This window comes from Kockovaella imperatae, assembly GCF_002102565.1.
Source record: "Kockovaella imperatae strain NRRL Y-17943 chromosome Unknown BD324scaffold_3, whole genome shotgun sequence".
Taxonomy (NCBI): Eukaryota; Fungi; Basidiomycota; class Tremellomycetes; order Tremellales; family Cuniculitremaceae; genus Kockovaella; species Kockovaella imperatae.
This window is the reverse complement of record NW_019028943.1, coordinates 700,511-716,167: the sequence shown is the minus strand read 5'-3', so window position 1 is coordinate 716,167 and position 15,657 is coordinate 700,511. Positions and strand designations below refer to the sequence as shown.

The window sequence follows — 15,657 nt, the reverse complement described above, 5'->3', positions numbered from 1 at the left end:
GGACCGTATTGTTCTCTCTGAAACCGAAACCTCCACTTGACCGGTAACGCCTATCTCTGGCATGCGAGGATGTTCCGCGCCTATCCTTTTTCCTCCGGTTAACGCTATCGGTCAATTGTCATCACTATTTGTCATGTCTCTTGGACAAGGTCTTTCTTGTCCTTCCTCGCCTCCAATCCTGCTGCAAACACATCCCCAACAGATTGCTACCCTCAACACCGGGCTTCAGCGCGCCCCGACAACCAAGCTTCTCAACGCTTATAGCCTTACCCGGTCCGAGGTCTCACGCGGGATCGTGAACAAGGCCGGTCAACAATGACCGCGCCAACGTTGCAGCACGTGAAAAGATTGAGGCAGGTGAGATATATAAGAGGGAGGCAGCGACGTCGCTGATCATACTTGTCCACCACCTGGCTCTCTTCTCTGCGCATTCACATCATGTCAATTGCCGCTCTCCCTCTCCTGCAGCTTCCTGCGCTGTCTGTTGTTGCTCTTCGGCGTTATCTTAGTTCTCTGGCCGACCCCTCCAAACCTCTACTCCCTTTCATCCCAAAAACTGGTGAGCTGGAATGATCTCGTGTGGACTGGAGCTGATGCCATTGCCTAGTCAAGATCATCCTGCTGCTCCTGATCATCATAAACTCTCCCTCTCTCCCATTCCAATGGCATATCCGAGTCTGGCGGTACCCACTCAAAGCATACTTTGATTTATTCACTAAAGGACGGGACAAATTTTTGGGAGAATGCGAACAACGGTCCTTGCGACATGGAGGTATCACCGAGAGGACAAGGTTGAAGCGGATCGCCTGGTTTGATGACTGCGACTACAATCTTCATCTCTCTAATTCGTGAGCTTCGTGTTTCACCGTGCATCCACGAGCTCACGCCTTTTCAGATGTTATGCCAAGAACGTTGATGCAGCGAGAATGAAGTGGGCAATCGATGTCATTTTGCCTGCCTTTCGTCCTGGGATCCACATGGCTCTAGGTGCCACACACTATGTCTTCGTAAAGGAGATACCGCTCGGCTCAGAGTATGTCATGGAGACGAGAGCTGGGGGTTGGGATGAGAAGTGGTACGTTGACCTTCTTGCCTGCGTGACCACCCTGACTAGCGACTCAGGATCTACCTCGTCACTGAGTATATCATCTACCCCAAGAAAGCGGCTCGCGGTAAAGGCAAGCGACCTATCAAACCGGACCCTACACCAGCTGGTCCATCCGTACCAACATTGGTCGGTCCCTCGTCGACTGGAGACTCGACACCTGAAGCGAATGGCTCCTCAACACCAACAACCACCATGGAGGCGGTACGAAAAGCCGCTTCTCTGCGCTCAAGGATGCCAAGGGAGGACGGTGGGATCGTCTGTTGTCTGGCTGTTGCCGAGTATTGCTTCAAGCAGGGCAGAGTGACCGTGCCACCAGTGAGTGGACCATTAGGCTCCTCGACAACTCTTGTATCTGACGTGAACTCAGCGAATCGTCTTGCACCTCGGGATGGTCTCTCCGAACCAAAGCGACCGGGAACTTGCTCGAGATCGTGTTCTCAACAGCAAAGACCAAGGCGCCAAGTGGGTTCGAGGTGGTTGGCGAGAGGAGCCGGATGCTATGGAGATTGGGGCGTCTATCGGGGATGAGATCAACGGAGGAGATGACAAATCATTCACGAGTGGATGGGTGGAGAAGAGCAGAGAGGGCATGGAGCAGGTCAATGCTGGCCTCAGTGTGTTTTAGGGTCCTATAGATGCAGCCATGCATAATATATACAGCTAACTGCTCCGGACTGCGGCTATTGAGCGGTCCCGAGCCGAGGCATCTACGAGTGAAATTTGAGATGATCGGGTCAACAAGAGGCTCCTTCTTGTCGTCTTTTGTATATAGACCAGCTATAGGGTCATGATCATTTTATAAGCCTCTTGGTCACCCGCGGTCATTCATCGTCGAGCTCAGGTCTTCATTATCGCCCGTGTCGAGCCGCCGCCGCCTGTTCTCACTCTGACGAGGAGTCAGTGCGACTGGAAAAGCCCCTGAAGGGTTAGACAGAGCGGCGCTTGATGCTGCATTTCGGCCTTTAACATCTTGCTGCTTGAGATTCTACATCTTCTCATCTCGAGCCTTGGAGCACCTTGGACCACAGCGAACCTGGCACCTAATCATGTCCGGACCAAAGCGACGATACTTGCCTGGGTCGAGCAGAGATCGACCCATCGTTATCCATTCATCCTCAGACACAGAAGACGACGGGCCCATATCCGTGACGGCGAACAGGTTGGTGGGGCCTACGACCTCCACGGAACCGGTTTTCTCGAACCTGGATACGTTAGAAGAGGAAGACTCGGACGAAGAATCCGACGACTGGGCCAGCGCAGTGTCCTCTATACGCTCACGCTCCGCTACACCTACGCCTAGATCCGTTCCTCTTCGGTAGGTCAGTCCACTGGCGGACAGAGATTCTCGGGACCGAAGTCTGAGAGGGAGGTCTGTGGATGAGGGTGTAGTCCCTACCTCAAGCGCTCACTTGAGCTCGTCGAATGATACTCCTTCCATGACCACCGCTTCGTCCGAGGCCCAGAACCTGGGAGATTGGATGATTGAATCCTCAATATGGGGAGGTATCATCGTCGGATCAGAACTGCCCAATATCTTTGGGTTCTCATCGGTTCCTGTGCCTTCTTTACGCTGGTCAGAAGATCCCGCGGAAGGGTCTATGCAAGAAGATCTGCCTCTGGAAGATGAACTTACAGAGATTGGTTCACTCGTGGGCCTTACACCCTCTAAGAACCTTCGTGAAGGATCAGCAGAGACTTCAAGACCGCCGACTCCTCCACTCGATATTGACAGAATGGACTTGGATGCCGACGACCAAGACGGAGAAGCGGAGATGGAGATTTTACCCATTTCTTCACAGCCTTCACCGAGGATTCATGTACAGCACATCGCTGCTGGAGCCAGCATTGATGCTGCTGGCCAGACTCCGAAATCCTCTAGACCGCCTACGCCAGATCTTAAGATGAACGAGACGGACGACACGGAGATGGAATCTCGACCACCTACACCGCCGCTTTCGGACGAGTTCACTCAAGTGTTCGAGCCGATCGACACTGGCTCCATGGTCCGCTCATCCTCTGTGAGCACTCCAGAGTCATCCGCGACGTTGAAGCGCGCATCACCCATCTCGACCGAAGAGGAAATCGCCAGGCCTAGCAAACGAAGTCTCATGAGTCCGACGCCAGCAATCATTACAGTCCAGTCGAAGCTGTGCCGCTCGGCAGACTCATCATCACAGAATCCGCCTATCCGGTCTCTGTTGACAGAGCCATCGAGAGCGCTTGAGGAGTTGAACGTCAATGCCGATAACATATCTCCCTCTGGTCTCCCCCTATCTACAAAATTTCCGAAGATACCCTCGTCCCCTGCCGAATCTACCATCGACCTAGGCTTCGTACCCGATTTGCATAGTTCGCCTCAGTCCTTGGATATTATCCAAGTGCTAAGTAGCGACAGAGTAATAGCTTGGCAGAGCCCGCTGCTTGCTCTCGGTTCGCCAAGGGTGCCGGACACTGAGAAGACTCTCGCCGAACCTTCCACAAGAGATAGGCCAAGTTCGCCTGCCAAATCTCACAATGAGCACGGGCACAACTCGCGAATGGAGCAAAGCATGGCCCAGTGGCTCATTCATGAGCTGTGCGATGCGACATCGAAGTGCTTGGCGCACTGGCAGATTGTCTTTGTATCGAGAAACACTCCCTCGGCGGGGAATCTTTCGAGAACAGCAGAAGCGATGGGTGCAAGCATTTTAGATCTTGACAGCCCTATACTCCGCCGGCCGTTTCATCACAGACCTTCGGACTCACCTTTGACAAAGCTCGACTTTGGACGCGAACGGTTGATTGTTTTTCCTCCGGGCCCACGGGATACGGACTACGACGTGTTCGCAAAGCATGTTGACGCCCAACATGTGGATGAAGTGGAGGTCTTGGAAATGATCAGCGGAGCTCGGAGGCGAGAACGAGCGGAGACAGCTAGAAAGGCTGCGGTGGTAGCAACTGCACGACTGAAGGCGCAGATGAGATTGCAGCAGATGGGCGTGACGTCAAAATCGCTTCCCAGCCCATCAGCTTCAGCCGATCAATCTGGGCTTGCCCCACTAGTCCCTTCAACAGCCGATCTTCCCGCGAAGACTGTATTGGGACAAGGAGTCTCCCGGACGCGAGGCTCGCCAACGCTCTTGGATCGAATGAACAGCTCGCCACCCTCACCATTGATCCCGGTTCCTATCGAGAGCGCCACGCCCTCCAACCCAAAGTCTCGGCCGGGCGTCACCTTGCCACAAACTTCTGGCCTTCCATTCGCGCGGTCTCTGGTTGAAAGGATCGTAAAGGAGTAGGCATGTCTCGCTTGTGGTCGCTCTTTTGTCCTGGTCGGGCACGGGCAGGCGCGGCTCTGCCAGCCGCGACGGTTTTGTCCCGCCATGTAAAGTCTAGCTGATGTCTTCAGCTGGAGTGTCGGTCCCCAACTTTGAGCAAGCGCTTTTCAGTCCTCATATAAACTCTTCAGATCATAATTGATCAAACCGCCTATCTACATCCATCCTCAGTCACACATACTCCTGCTTTGGATCCGATCAGTCCTTCGCATCTTACCCCATCATCCATCATGTCTGTCGCTGTCTCTTCTCCCACATGTCGAGGTTTCATCCTGGCTCACCAGCACCCCTCCGCCGATCCCAACGTGGCCTCCGACCCTTATGCCATCGTTCCTTGTCCTCATTCGCCCGGAGTCCCAGATCAACTCTCTCTCAAATGTCGTGATAAGCATTCGAAAAACTCCTGCGCCAGAAAGAGCCTATTGTCCGCTGCACTTCTGTGGAGCCTGTAAAAAGGCCACAGCGGGACTTGGAAAAGGTGAGGTCGGACCAGATGAATCAGTCCCGGCGAGTATCGAGGCGACTCCACCCGCACAAAGATCATAGACGAACATCTTCATTACATATCTCCACATACGTTCGCAGTCTTGTACCTGGCTTACAGCATCACATCTTACGTCGTCCCGAAGTTGTCATGCACAATCCTTGTCCAATCTGCCATGGGTTGTAAACGCGGTGCGGATTTCGAGACGCGCCGTAGATTCAGAACATGATGAAATACCATTTTTTGTATCGTTAGTGACAATACCATCAGCTTCCACGAAAGTCTGAGTTCTCATCGCCATGGAAGATGTGACGTTTGAGTCCACGAGCACTGACGGTGAGCAACCCGTCTCATTGTAGACTCACCGGTCCAGTGGAGAGACCCGAGCTTGGTCACTTGCCTACCTGGAGCGTTTCGACACATAAGTATGGCTTTGGCGTGGACAACCTCAGGGATGGGAACGATAACACGTTCTGGCAGTGAGTCTGATCGAGTTCATAAGGCATCTGGTTCACTGCATGTGCACGGTGTATCGCAGCTAAAGCCCACGACTTGTGACACCAGATCAGAAGGACCCCAGCCACATACCATCGACCTGTCATTTCCTAAACGAGTCTTCATCTCAGTGGGCTAAAGACTGTTCAACATTCGGATACAGCTAACAAGCCTAGGCCATATCACTTCATACATCCCATCCGCGAGATGACTCGTATACTCCATCCAAAATATCTATCAAGGCAGGCACCAGCATCCACGATCTACAGGAGGTAAGCAAAGTTACACGGCGTCATCCAATATTCAGTCTGAGACGCTCGATTAGGTCCGCTTCTGCGAATTCTCCAAGCCCAATGGATGGATGCATATCCCTCTGAGACCGATGGATTCCTCATCAGAAGGCCAAGAGATCGACGGGTGAGTTTGAACCGACTGGAAAGGAAAAAACGGTTCTGAGACTTTGTTGCTCCGCTCAGCCCGCCGATACCCGCTCATCACCTTCGTATCTTGATACTCGCAAACCATTTGAATGGCAAGGATACCCACGTCAGAGGTCTGAAGGTCTTCGGGTCGCCAGTGTAAGTTTGGGTTGACGAGGACAGCCTGACCGTCTTGCAGTCAAGCGAATGCCCCGTCGTCTCTCGATGCTAGCGAGGCTAATACTCCTACAAGAGCTACTGCGGCCGGAAAGCGGTTACTCGAACTGGGGCACGATGGACTGTCAGACTTCACATCGCAGCAATTCAAGATGCACGAGTTTATTCGGTGACTGGGCACGGCCAGATCCAATCTGCAAGATATGTTGTTGTTGTATGCATTTAAGGATACAAGCCATACAGACTGCTACAATACATACAGGATACACGAGATAATGATGAGGGCCAATCCCTTTCAAACAGATCTTCCTCCCGCCTAGCCCTTACAGTCATGAGCCCTGCCTCTGAGACACGCTCGATCGCTTCATGTCTCTCCTAGGAGCTTGACCCGGGGCAGTCTTCGGTACCTCCCACGTCCTCTCGGCTCTTGGTGCTGAGGTGATCATCGAGTCCATCCAATCCGCCATGACTTTGGGTCGAGAAGTGGGTATACCCGGAATTTGGTATTTCTCCTCCGGACTCGATGGAGATATGGCCAATGGCGCTGAGGGGACCCGTTTCTTAGGAAGGGGACCTCGGGACGTCGGCGGTAAGGCAGGCACATCCCACGTACGTTCTTGACGTGGTGCAGACGCTATCATGTCGTCGATGGACAAGCGATGAACGTAGGGTGTGAAGGGAGATTGCGGCGATGCAGATGGAGATGACATGCGTTGGGAGGCCGCGATAGCGTCGTCGAGGCTTGATGTTGTGGGAGATAAATCGGCAGGTCGAGCGGTAGCATCGGCCTTAGCGGATGCGACAGTTTCAGCTTTGTGCGTGTGCTGCTGCTCTGCCGCCGCCGAGGCCCCGATCGGTGGATCACTGGGATCGGAGGTGGCGTCCTCAGCTTCAGACGTGAGTGGCTCCGCTGTTGCCGAGGACTCAGAGTTGGCTTTGCTGGTACGAGTGTTGCGCTTCAGCACGCCCACTGACCGGTCGTTATTCTCGATAGCTCGCCTGACAATGTCGAGTTGACTCTTCCGAGACAGAAGTCTCCACTCACTCAGAGTCGGAAGGACGTTTCCCTCTGCTACATGATTGGCGAAAGATTCTCGAATTAGTATCGCTTTGTCCTGCCTTCTCTTCCTCCTATCTTCCCGTATCTGTTCCCTGGTTTTATCCTCTCGCAGCGCTTCCATGACTCGTGCTTGTCGTCGAGTCGCGCGAACTCTCTCTTGCTCCAACTCCATACGCTTGGGGAAGAATCGTCGAGGTAGCGAATCAAAGACCAGCAGCCTCTCTCTCCGATCTTTGAGCTTCCGAACGGCTCTGACGGCTGAGGGAGTGGCGGCTGATCCGCCTCCATTGATTAATGAAGTGTGCTCAACCATGGCTGTAATCATCTGATGACAAGGTGTACGTATCCCGTTGGCGTCTCCAAGAGCCTTGATGCGTCCATTGATGTACGCCACTTCTGTCTCTCGGCCAGCACTGACATCGACAGCCATCGAAGACGTATTGTACTGAGTATCGCGTGCCAGAGCTAATGCTCGAGAAGACAAGCTGTCCGCACTGAAGAGACGGAGAATATCGGCTGGCGGTTGCGCCGGAGCGTACTGCGCCAACAATGATGCAGTGATGGCGTCTGAAGTCTCTTGTGCCAGCTGAGTCATGATCCGTGAAGCGGGGCTCGAGCGAGTCAGGGATCCATTCGGCAGGGCTCCGGCTCCCAACACTGCGGTGAGGGGATTGATCAAGCTGTTCAGAGCTGTCTTGAACAACTTTTCATGTTGTAAATGGGCGTAGGGTATGAGTGATGAGCCAAGCTGATCCAGGGACAGCAAAGTAGAAAGTGTATCCGCTAGGTTTCGGTACTCTGAACTAGGAGCAGGGGGAAGAGGCAGGCGAGGGGATGACGGTTGTTCAAGGACTGACAGTTTATCAAGTGATGACTTCCCCCACAACCATGCCTCGAAATCTTGTTGCTTTCTTGGGTCGGGTACGATGCCGAATTTGATGTCTCCAGTTCCAGCGGCACTAGTATGCTTCGTGATGGCCACCTTATTCTTGATGGCTGTCGTTGCACCGTGAGTTGTAGTACCAAGGATGAATTGAGGTCTCTTGGCTACATTTGGCCAAATGGTATGGCACAGCTCCTCGTACGTTCCCATTCCATTTTGAATCAAGGTAATGACGGATGAAGGTGATAATCGGGGGGCGAGTTCCGTCAGAGCTTTGGTCGTCGCTGGTGTTTTGAGACATACAATCAACGATGGAATGTCAGAGTCAGATGTCCTCGGCGTGACAGCTGGTCCATTTTCGGGTGGTACTCCGAGCACCCTCTTGCTGTTCGCGAGCATAGCCTCTTCACCCGTCTTATTCCAAATCTCATGATTGAAACCTCTGCTCCTAGTTTCTTGTCCATCCCTCTGAACCGTGAGCTCATGATCCTGAGCGGTATCTCCCTTGAAGATGCGTCCGCGCTTATAGATGAGAGTGATGGGCAATTCAGGATTCGCCAACCTCAAATGGTGAGTTACGAGTGTCCCAATGGATCCCAATCCGAGCTGGAGCATAAGGGGAGGCGGAAAAGGTCAAATTCGGATCGAAGAGGCTCAATGACTCACCACATGTATCCTCATCCTTCAACGTATCTTCATGTCCTGGGTTGTCCGATCCACAATATCGGTCAAAAGAAGGCAAATGCGAAGAGAGAGAGAGAGAGGATGAAGTGCAATTGACGGGTACCGGATACTCGATCCGAGCCGACAAGCGATGTTCAGCAAACTACACCGCCGGTATCGCGTGACCTTGGGGGGGGAAGGGGCCGCAAGATTAAAGCTGGTATGAAGAGAGAGCGGATAGTGATCTGCGAGAGGTCTCAGCCGCAAAAGCTATGGCTCTTCAGCCTGACGATGACATGACTGAGTCCAATACACGCCATCGCCATCCCCATCGTCGCCATAGTTGTCGGCTCCCGCCACAATTGGAAAATCGCTGCACCAAAAACGCCGAATCTTCGGGACATGAGCGAAGGTCACTCGACCATTTTCGGTGTGTGTGACTTCTCTCTCGTCCAAACAGCATCGATCGCGAGCTAGTGCATTCCTCAGTAGCATTGATCCCAACACTCACCCATTGCTACGAATCGATCCAATTCCCACGACACATACGCCCATTGCATCCACCTCCTACAGTGAGTCCCCGTCGGATCCATGTCACCCAAAAAATTCCTTCGAACGACTGGACCAGCTGGGTCTCCAGCAGCAATGGTCGAGGGACGAATGCAGCACTCATCGTGTCTCTCTGACTTGCACCTGTATCATCAGAACCAAGAACTGTCCGCTGACTCTCCGTCCAGATGTCTATGCATTTCGCTCCTCAGTGGGCAAAGCCTATCAAACCCAGCGGCAACGCGCTCACAACCCCGACTTCCGAATTTCCAGCTACCACTACGTCTATGAACAAGGCTAATCGTCCAGCGGCTGTCCAATCTCCATCCACAACCATTGCACCCTCATCCAACGTCTCGTTCCCAGCTCTGTCCCAGGGTGGGACAACTCCGACAAGTCTTACTGGAAATACACCAGCTCAGCCTGTTCTCAGCTACTCCAGAGCTACACACACTCCTGTCACTCCGACTTTTCCCCGCGATGGCTCATATTTCCCTTCGGGAGATCCAGCCGGACAGAATGGAACCCACCCTCATCCATTTCGTTACAGCAAAGAATCCATTTTGTCACTGTGGAATGAGGAAAAGGTCAGGGAACGGCCCATCGAGCTGGCAGACATGGGGATAGGAGGTGATGTGTTGGTCAGCAAGAGCCTGGTCAAGCCTGTTGGTTTAAGAGACTTGTCAGATATCGAAAAGAAGGTGAGTTATTGTGTCGATGTGTTCTAACAACTTCTTAGCTCTTAGCGACCTCTGTGCATCCTCCCAATCCAACTCGACGCGCGCCAGGTGCCGAGCCCAGTGCGAACGGCACGCCGTCTCGACGACCAATCGGTCCACCGACGACTCGCGAAGCCGGCCCAGGATCTCGATCAGGTCCAATGGGAGGCTTTGGTCGTGGAGAGGGACCCGCGTTCGGAGGATCGTTGGGAAAACCAGGCACGATTGGAGGTGGCGCACCTGGTGCGCCCGGCGAAGGCAAAACCCTCGGAGCCATTGGTGGTGGATTTGCAGGAGTCAAACGGCCGGGCAGGCGCACTGATAGTGTTGATGCTGGGCAGGGCACGGCATGGAGACCAACTCGCACAGTCTCGGGCAGCTTTGAGGGTGTCTTAGGGTTTGGAACCGCTGGAACTTCGACTCAGTCGACTGCTGCGACATCAAACTCTGCAAGCCCCGCGACTCCTACCACTACAGCAGGCTTCGAAGCAGCTCCAGGGGCATCGAACAAGGAGCCGGAGCCAAATTTTGGCACGGGAGGAGGTCCAGGATGGGGAACGGGTCAGAAAAAGTGGCGTATCGCTGCTGGTTTGAATGCGCCAGAAAGTCAAAAGGTGGGGTCGACTTGGTGCGTCGTGCTGACACTTTGCAGGAGCTGCATATTCCTATCCTCTCTGAGACCCGCTCTGAATCAGTCGCTGCGACCGCACCTGGTACACCGCTCCGTGAACGTGATGCTACGGTTGAGGATACTGCTACCCCTCAACCCGTTTCGCAAGACCTCCCAACAACCGACATGATCCCTACTCGGCCTCCCGCGAAACAGGATCTAGGTGCCGTCGAATGGTACTATCGCGATCCTGGTGGCCAGGAGCAAGGACCTTTCACCGGCACTCAGATGCATGATTGGTACTCTCATTCCTACTTTACCGACGACCTGCCACTTCGACGAGCCTCAGAAGACTCATTTCACACCCTTGCTGAGCTCAAGACCAGCACCGGTAATGCCGTTCAACCATTCCTCTCTCCTGTCCGCCCTCGCAACTTGCCTCCAAATCTCCCACTTCCATTTGGCATATCCCCGACTGTCTCTCCTCAGCCGACCAACGGAATAAGCGACCAGCTTCGTAATCTCAACCTCAGTTCCTCTTCTCATCTTGACCCTGCTCCTCAAACGTCATACCAACAATACCTGCCGGAGAGGAACGTGGCACCTGGTCATCCAGTGCATCAAGGTGTGTACGAGCCACAAATTCCTCTGTCGTATGGTCAGGCGCCCGTCAACGCATGGGGACAACCTGCCCCCATCAACCGCGTCAATAGCTTCGGCTCGGTCGGCATGGCTTCGCCTGTTGGGCATGGTCCAGGAGCCTTTCCACACCATCATCAACCTGTCCCACCTCAACCCGCCTCGCAGTATCCCCAATTCTTCTCTCCGTCTGCTGGCGTGGGCGCCGTTCCCCAAAATACGTGGAATGTCCCTCAGCAACAAGAACATCCCCAGCATCATCAACAACAGCAATTCGATAAACGTCAAGGGCTGCCTGCTTCTGGAGCGTGGCAACAGCTTCAAGCCGCACCTATACAGATGCAAGAGGATTACCAATCGGTCATTGCTGTTCCTCCCCAAGAGGAGGAGCCAAAAAGTCTGCCTGAGCCCACGGTGCCGGATGTTGAGCCCGAGTCGGTCGACAGCATACAGCCTGAAGCAGTCGAGGAATCCCAAGTTGAGGAAACCGAGCCTGAGCCCGAGCTCGAATCACAAGCGAAGCCTGACGTTCTTCCTGCGGTTGCCAAGACCCCCTCCCGCAAGGCGACAGTTGAACAGACAAGCCGGAAATCTTCCATTTCTGCGGCCGGTGCCACTCCGACCAGCAGCACCTCCAGTCGCCTGCCTCCAGCTCCAGCTTCGCTCCCCGCCAAACCCATCGCCATCTCCACCATAGCTGCTCAACCTTCTCCCGACAAGGCCACACCTTCCGCAGTCTCGGCTCGTCCCGCACCTTGGGCCGACAAGGAGGGTAGCCGAACGGGCGGATTGTCTCTTAGAGAGATACAGGAAGCCGAGGCCAAGGAAGCTGAGGCTCGTCGGGCTGCCAAAGCCGCCGCTGCCACCGCTTCACCCATTCCTACGCCAAGTGCAGATGAGAAGATTACCAGCATGACCTGGGGTCTTCCCACGTCTCAGAAGGGTGCTGCCCCGTCTGTATCGACTCCTCCTCCTGTTGCTGGGGCTGCGCCAGCCTGGGGTGGCGGAGATGCTGGACCCAAAAAGACGTTGAAGCAGATTCAAGAGGAAGAAGAGAAGCGCAAAGCCAAGCTCGCTCAAGGACAGGGGCGGACTGCCGCCTCTGCGGCGAACGGGTCTTCCGCTCCGAGTGTGAAGAGGGGCTATGCGGATCTTGCAGCTGTGAGTTGCCAGCGTGTATCTTTTGCTGCCGGCTAATTTCCGATTCAGGCATCTCAGACCGGCCAGTCTACGGGACCAGGATGGACCACTGTCGGACCAGGTGGCAAGTCCTCGGCTGGAGTCGCTGCTGCTCCGACCGCTACCGCCGCTGCTGCTCCTCGACCAGCTTCCATTCCCCCTAAACCTGTCACCTCAATCCCTTCCAAGCCTGTGTCCGTCATCACGTCTACAGCCAAGCCAAAAGCCAATGGTTCTGCTGCGGATGAAGGCCCTTCAGTCGAGTTCATCAAATGGACAAAGCAGGCCTTGACGGGACTCAAAATCAATGGTAGGTCTAGAGCTCAGAGAATGACCTGTAGTGATCGGCGCTAACCATCCTCACTAGTCGACGAGTTTATCCAAATGCTCCTGAGTTTCCCAGTCGATCCACCCGCTTCTTCTCGCGGCGACGTTCTCGAGATCATCTCCGACTCCGTGTACGCCAATTCATCAACACTTGACGGAAGACGGTTCGCAGAAGAGTTCATGACGCGTCGCAAGGCCGACGCGAACAGATTCCAGGGAAGCAATGGAACTGCCAACCCTGCAAAGTCTGTTTCAGGTCCGGGCTCCCTCGCGGACGTCGTCAAGAGTGTACCGAAGAAGGCAGAGGACGCTGGCTTCAGAATTGTCAAAGCAAAGGGAAAGAAGAAGAATTGAGAGCGCTATGATTTCCTGCGGCTCTCATAGGGATCCAGCGCAGTCACAAGTGTTCACGTGTGCATAAACAGTGTAGCGGATGCGCGCTGTCCATCGTATCATGCATATTGTCACATGGGTCAAGTCGCTGAAAGTGTCTGCAACTGCTTGGGTCTGGTATAGTCGGTTAAATCGTATGGCACCATGCGGAGCTTTCAGAAATCACCCTCGATCCAGGCATCGTTCTCCGCGTCCCATCCGAGTAAGTCGGGATCCACACCGCACCGAGCGAGCATCGTGCCAATGGACCACTTGGTATTGTGACAGCTCTCGAGATCCGGACTGAGACATGAATGAAACTAGACCAATCGTCGCTGGCAAGGCTCACCTATCGTTGATCTCGATGTTTTGGTCGCTCCAAGTCCCCGGCCTATAGGTAGTGCTCAGACTGATTGACCACGAGTCTGATTGACTCACCCAACTGAGCTCGGCACATACAGAATTTGTCTCGCTTCGTCTCTTCCGCTTGCATGATTAAGTGCCTTGATGAGATCGTCTTGCCGGATATCATCGACCAACTTGTTCCCTTCTTCATCCACTGGATCACCATCTTCGTCTCTTGCCACATTGTCCAGCCAGTCCTTCTCCTCAGATGAAAATACGGCATCATCGTCCTGACCCGAAGACCATCGGCCTTGACTTGTGCCCCGAGGAGGCCTGGATGGAGCAGCGACCGGTGTATCGGTATCCGGTCGGACAGCTCGGTCGAACAGTCTTTCTGCGATATCTCGCCCGGCGGCTAGCCATCGTTCAGTCAATTCCTCGATCTTCTCTTCCCCTTCTCCATTCATTTTGTGACTCAGGGCTTCTCGCAGTTGTCGGGCCCGAGTTTCAAGCTGCAGCAAGCGATTCTTCTCCAGTCGCAGAGAGCCAAGCTTTGAAGGTGATGAGGGCAGGAGAGAGACACTTGGACCTAATCGTCTCGCTCGAGTGGCAATTGTTGTGTCAGGCTTTCCATCAGTGCTCGATCCCCAATATGTGTTTGGGCTTGGAGCCTGAGATCGATCAAACACCGTCGACCCTGGGGTCGGCTGAGCTGTCGACCGGCTCTCAGGAGACGAAGACGGTGTAGCTCGTACGGGTGTTTTGAAGGGTCTTGTGAGCTTTGGATTGAGCTTTTGAGTTACTGGCGTCTTGTCCAGTCGTGTCAGTTGAAGAGGGAAGGGAGCTGGTACTCGTGATTTTTCCGGTGGAATACAAGTGAGCGGTGACTGGCCGTCGACGTCCAGTGTTTCATCAGGTTCCGGGGTTGGGGTTCTACATCTCGCAAGTTTGACGATGGGCTTTGGAGTGATGAATGGTCTCTTCAGTACTCGCTGAGCGGTATCAGTGATGCTCTGAAGCGAGTCAGTAGATACGCAGCCACTCTGGGATTGGCACGAATCTCCATACCTCATTAAGGGTCCGTTTGATCCCTCTTGGTCCTCCATCCCCGCCATCGCCGAACCGCTGGCTGTGCGAGCCTTGGTGTCCTGGCATCTTGCCTACACGCCATTGATTCGTTTGCTCATGAGTGCCCGTCGGACTCGAGAATAGAGCAGGATGCACCCGATCTGGATCATAGAAGTGCTCGAGAGTATGGTCCTGTTGCGGTGAGAGCGGAGACGAGAAAGCAGCGTCTCCTTGATCCGGCTCTGCCATTGTCCAATCTTGGTCTATAGTCATATCACCCTGCGTTGCAAGGTCTATCTGTTCGGGTAGCCTTGATGAGACACTTGATTGGATTTCGCCGAGGCCTTGAGTGGATTCGGGCTGAGTGTGTTGAGTTCGCTGTGAAGGGTGTCGATTGTAGCTGTCTTGAGCTATCGGATCGTCAGTGCCCATTTGCCGGCTGCTCTGCAGTGCATCTGATGAGATGGAAGTGGGGTGTGAGGGACCCAGGACACGAATTTGCATCGCTTTTGAAGCTGCCTTCTGAGATTCTTGAGTGTCACAGCGCCTTTTCTTGGTCACTGCAGCAAATCGTGCAACTTGTTCACCCGGTGGATGAGCGGGAAAAGTGAATCGATTCCGGAATAACATCTCGGCAAGTCTGTGATTCAGGATGAGTCTAGGGTATCGAAGCGTGGTATTATCACCAGCAGATCCATCTGAGATCTGCTATGACTCGTCAGTGAAAGGCCCAACTGTGAGCTGACTAGTCAGCTCACAGGAATCGGTTGCAGCTGAGCGGTCGAAAAGTGCCCATTCTGATTACACTTCCAAGGGATGGGAAAGAAGTGAGGACGATACGGAATAAGATCTTTACATCTAGAAGGAGGCTGATCTGCCATACTTGAGCTCATCATTGCAGTGTGATTGAATCTGTAGACTCATGCAGATGGGATGGATGGAGCGCAAAGTCAAAAACGTCGGCGGAACAGCAATATCATTCACGTCAACCAGACTATAATGCTGACGTAAAATCATTCCGACGCACGGATCGCTCGTTGAGCATGACGAGCAAGCATCGAGATCAACATTATTTGGTCGTCAGCGTCTTCTCCATCTTGTCTCTCAGCCTTGTCCTCAACGTGTTCACAGCTCTTACTACACAGCACAAGACAACTGACAAGGCTTCGTCAAGTGATCGCAGTCACCACGCTTTTGTCGGAAATTCACTCCCATCCTTTGCATCCGCTTCAACCCTTTCAAC

At 53.8% G+C, this 15,657-nt stretch overlaps 6 protein-coding genes across 6 annotated transcripts; 4 read left to right on the top strand and 2 right to left on the bottom strand.

Moving 5' to 3' along the window:
• Positions 1–1,772, top strand: BD324DRAFT_618540 (hypothetical protein). Its single transcript, XM_022015044.1, has 6 exons — positions 1–357; positions 469–559; positions 608–848; positions 896–1,075; positions 1,123–1,423; positions 1,476–1,772. The coding sequence occupies exons 1-6, from the start codon at positions 316–318 to the stop codon at positions 1,731–1,733; spliced, it is 1,113 nt and encodes a 370-aa protein (XP_021872972.1). The 5' UTR covers positions 1–315; the 3' UTR covers positions 1,734–1,772.
• A 382-nt stretch (positions 1,773–2,154) lies between these two features.
• Positions 2,155–4,386, top strand: BD324DRAFT_649199 (hypothetical protein; the record flags this gene model as incomplete). Its single annotated transcript, XM_022017950.1, has 2 exons — positions 2,155–2,423; positions 2,466–4,386. 2 exons carry the CDS (start codon positions 2,155–2,157, stop codon positions 4,384–4,386), a joined length of 2,190 nt encoding a protein of 729 aa, XP_021872971.1.
• A 767-nt stretch (positions 4,387–5,153) lies between these two features.
• BD324DRAFT_618536 (anaphase-promoting complex, subunit 10-domain-containing protein) lies at positions 5,154–6,239 on the top strand. The gene is made up of 7 exons (XM_022015043.1): positions 5,154–5,245; positions 5,283–5,388; positions 5,474–5,534; positions 5,581–5,676; positions 5,730–5,821; positions 5,881–5,982; positions 6,023–6,239. Exons 1-7 carry the CDS (start codon positions 5,209–5,211, stop codon positions 6,171–6,173), a joined length of 645 nt encoding a protein of 214 aa, XP_021872970.1. The 5' UTR covers positions 5,154–5,208; the 3' UTR covers positions 6,174–6,239.
• A 1-nt stretch (position 6,240) lies between these two features.
• Positions 6,241–9,031, bottom strand: BD324DRAFT_618530 (ketopantoate reductase PanE/ApbA C terminal-domain-containing protein). Its single transcript, XM_022015042.1, has 3 exons — positions 8,610–9,031; positions 7,046–8,549; positions 6,241–6,970 (listed from the first exon to the last, which is right to left on the bottom strand). Exons 1-3 carry the CDS (start codon positions 8,622–8,624, stop codon positions 6,330–6,332), a joined length of 2,160 nt encoding a protein of 719 aa, XP_021872969.1. The 5' UTR covers positions 8,625–9,031; the 3' UTR covers positions 6,241–6,329.
• Positions 9,032–9,343: 312 nt separating this feature from the next.
• BD324DRAFT_649196 (hypothetical protein) lies at positions 9,344–12,983 on the top strand (the record flags this gene model as incomplete). The annotated part of the gene is made up of 5 exons (XM_022017949.1): positions 9,344–9,856; positions 9,895–10,488; positions 10,527–12,284; positions 12,333–12,612; positions 12,670–12,983. The coding sequence occupies 5 exons, from the start codon at positions 9,344–9,346 to the stop codon at positions 12,981–12,983; spliced, it is 3,459 nt and encodes a 1,152-aa protein (XP_021872968.1).
• A 121-nt stretch (positions 12,984–13,104) lies between these two features.
• BD324DRAFT_618528 (hypothetical protein) lies at positions 13,105–15,357 on the bottom strand. The gene is made up of 5 exons (XM_022015041.1): positions 15,173–15,357; positions 14,415–15,122; positions 13,440–14,359; positions 13,351–13,392; positions 13,105–13,304 (listed from the first exon to the last, which is right to left on the bottom strand). Exons 1-5 carry the CDS (start codon positions 15,308–15,310, stop codon positions 13,178–13,180), a joined length of 1,935 nt encoding a protein of 644 aa, XP_021872967.1. The 5' UTR covers positions 15,311–15,357; the 3' UTR covers positions 13,105–13,177.
• Positions 15,358–15,657: the final 300 nt, after the last annotated feature.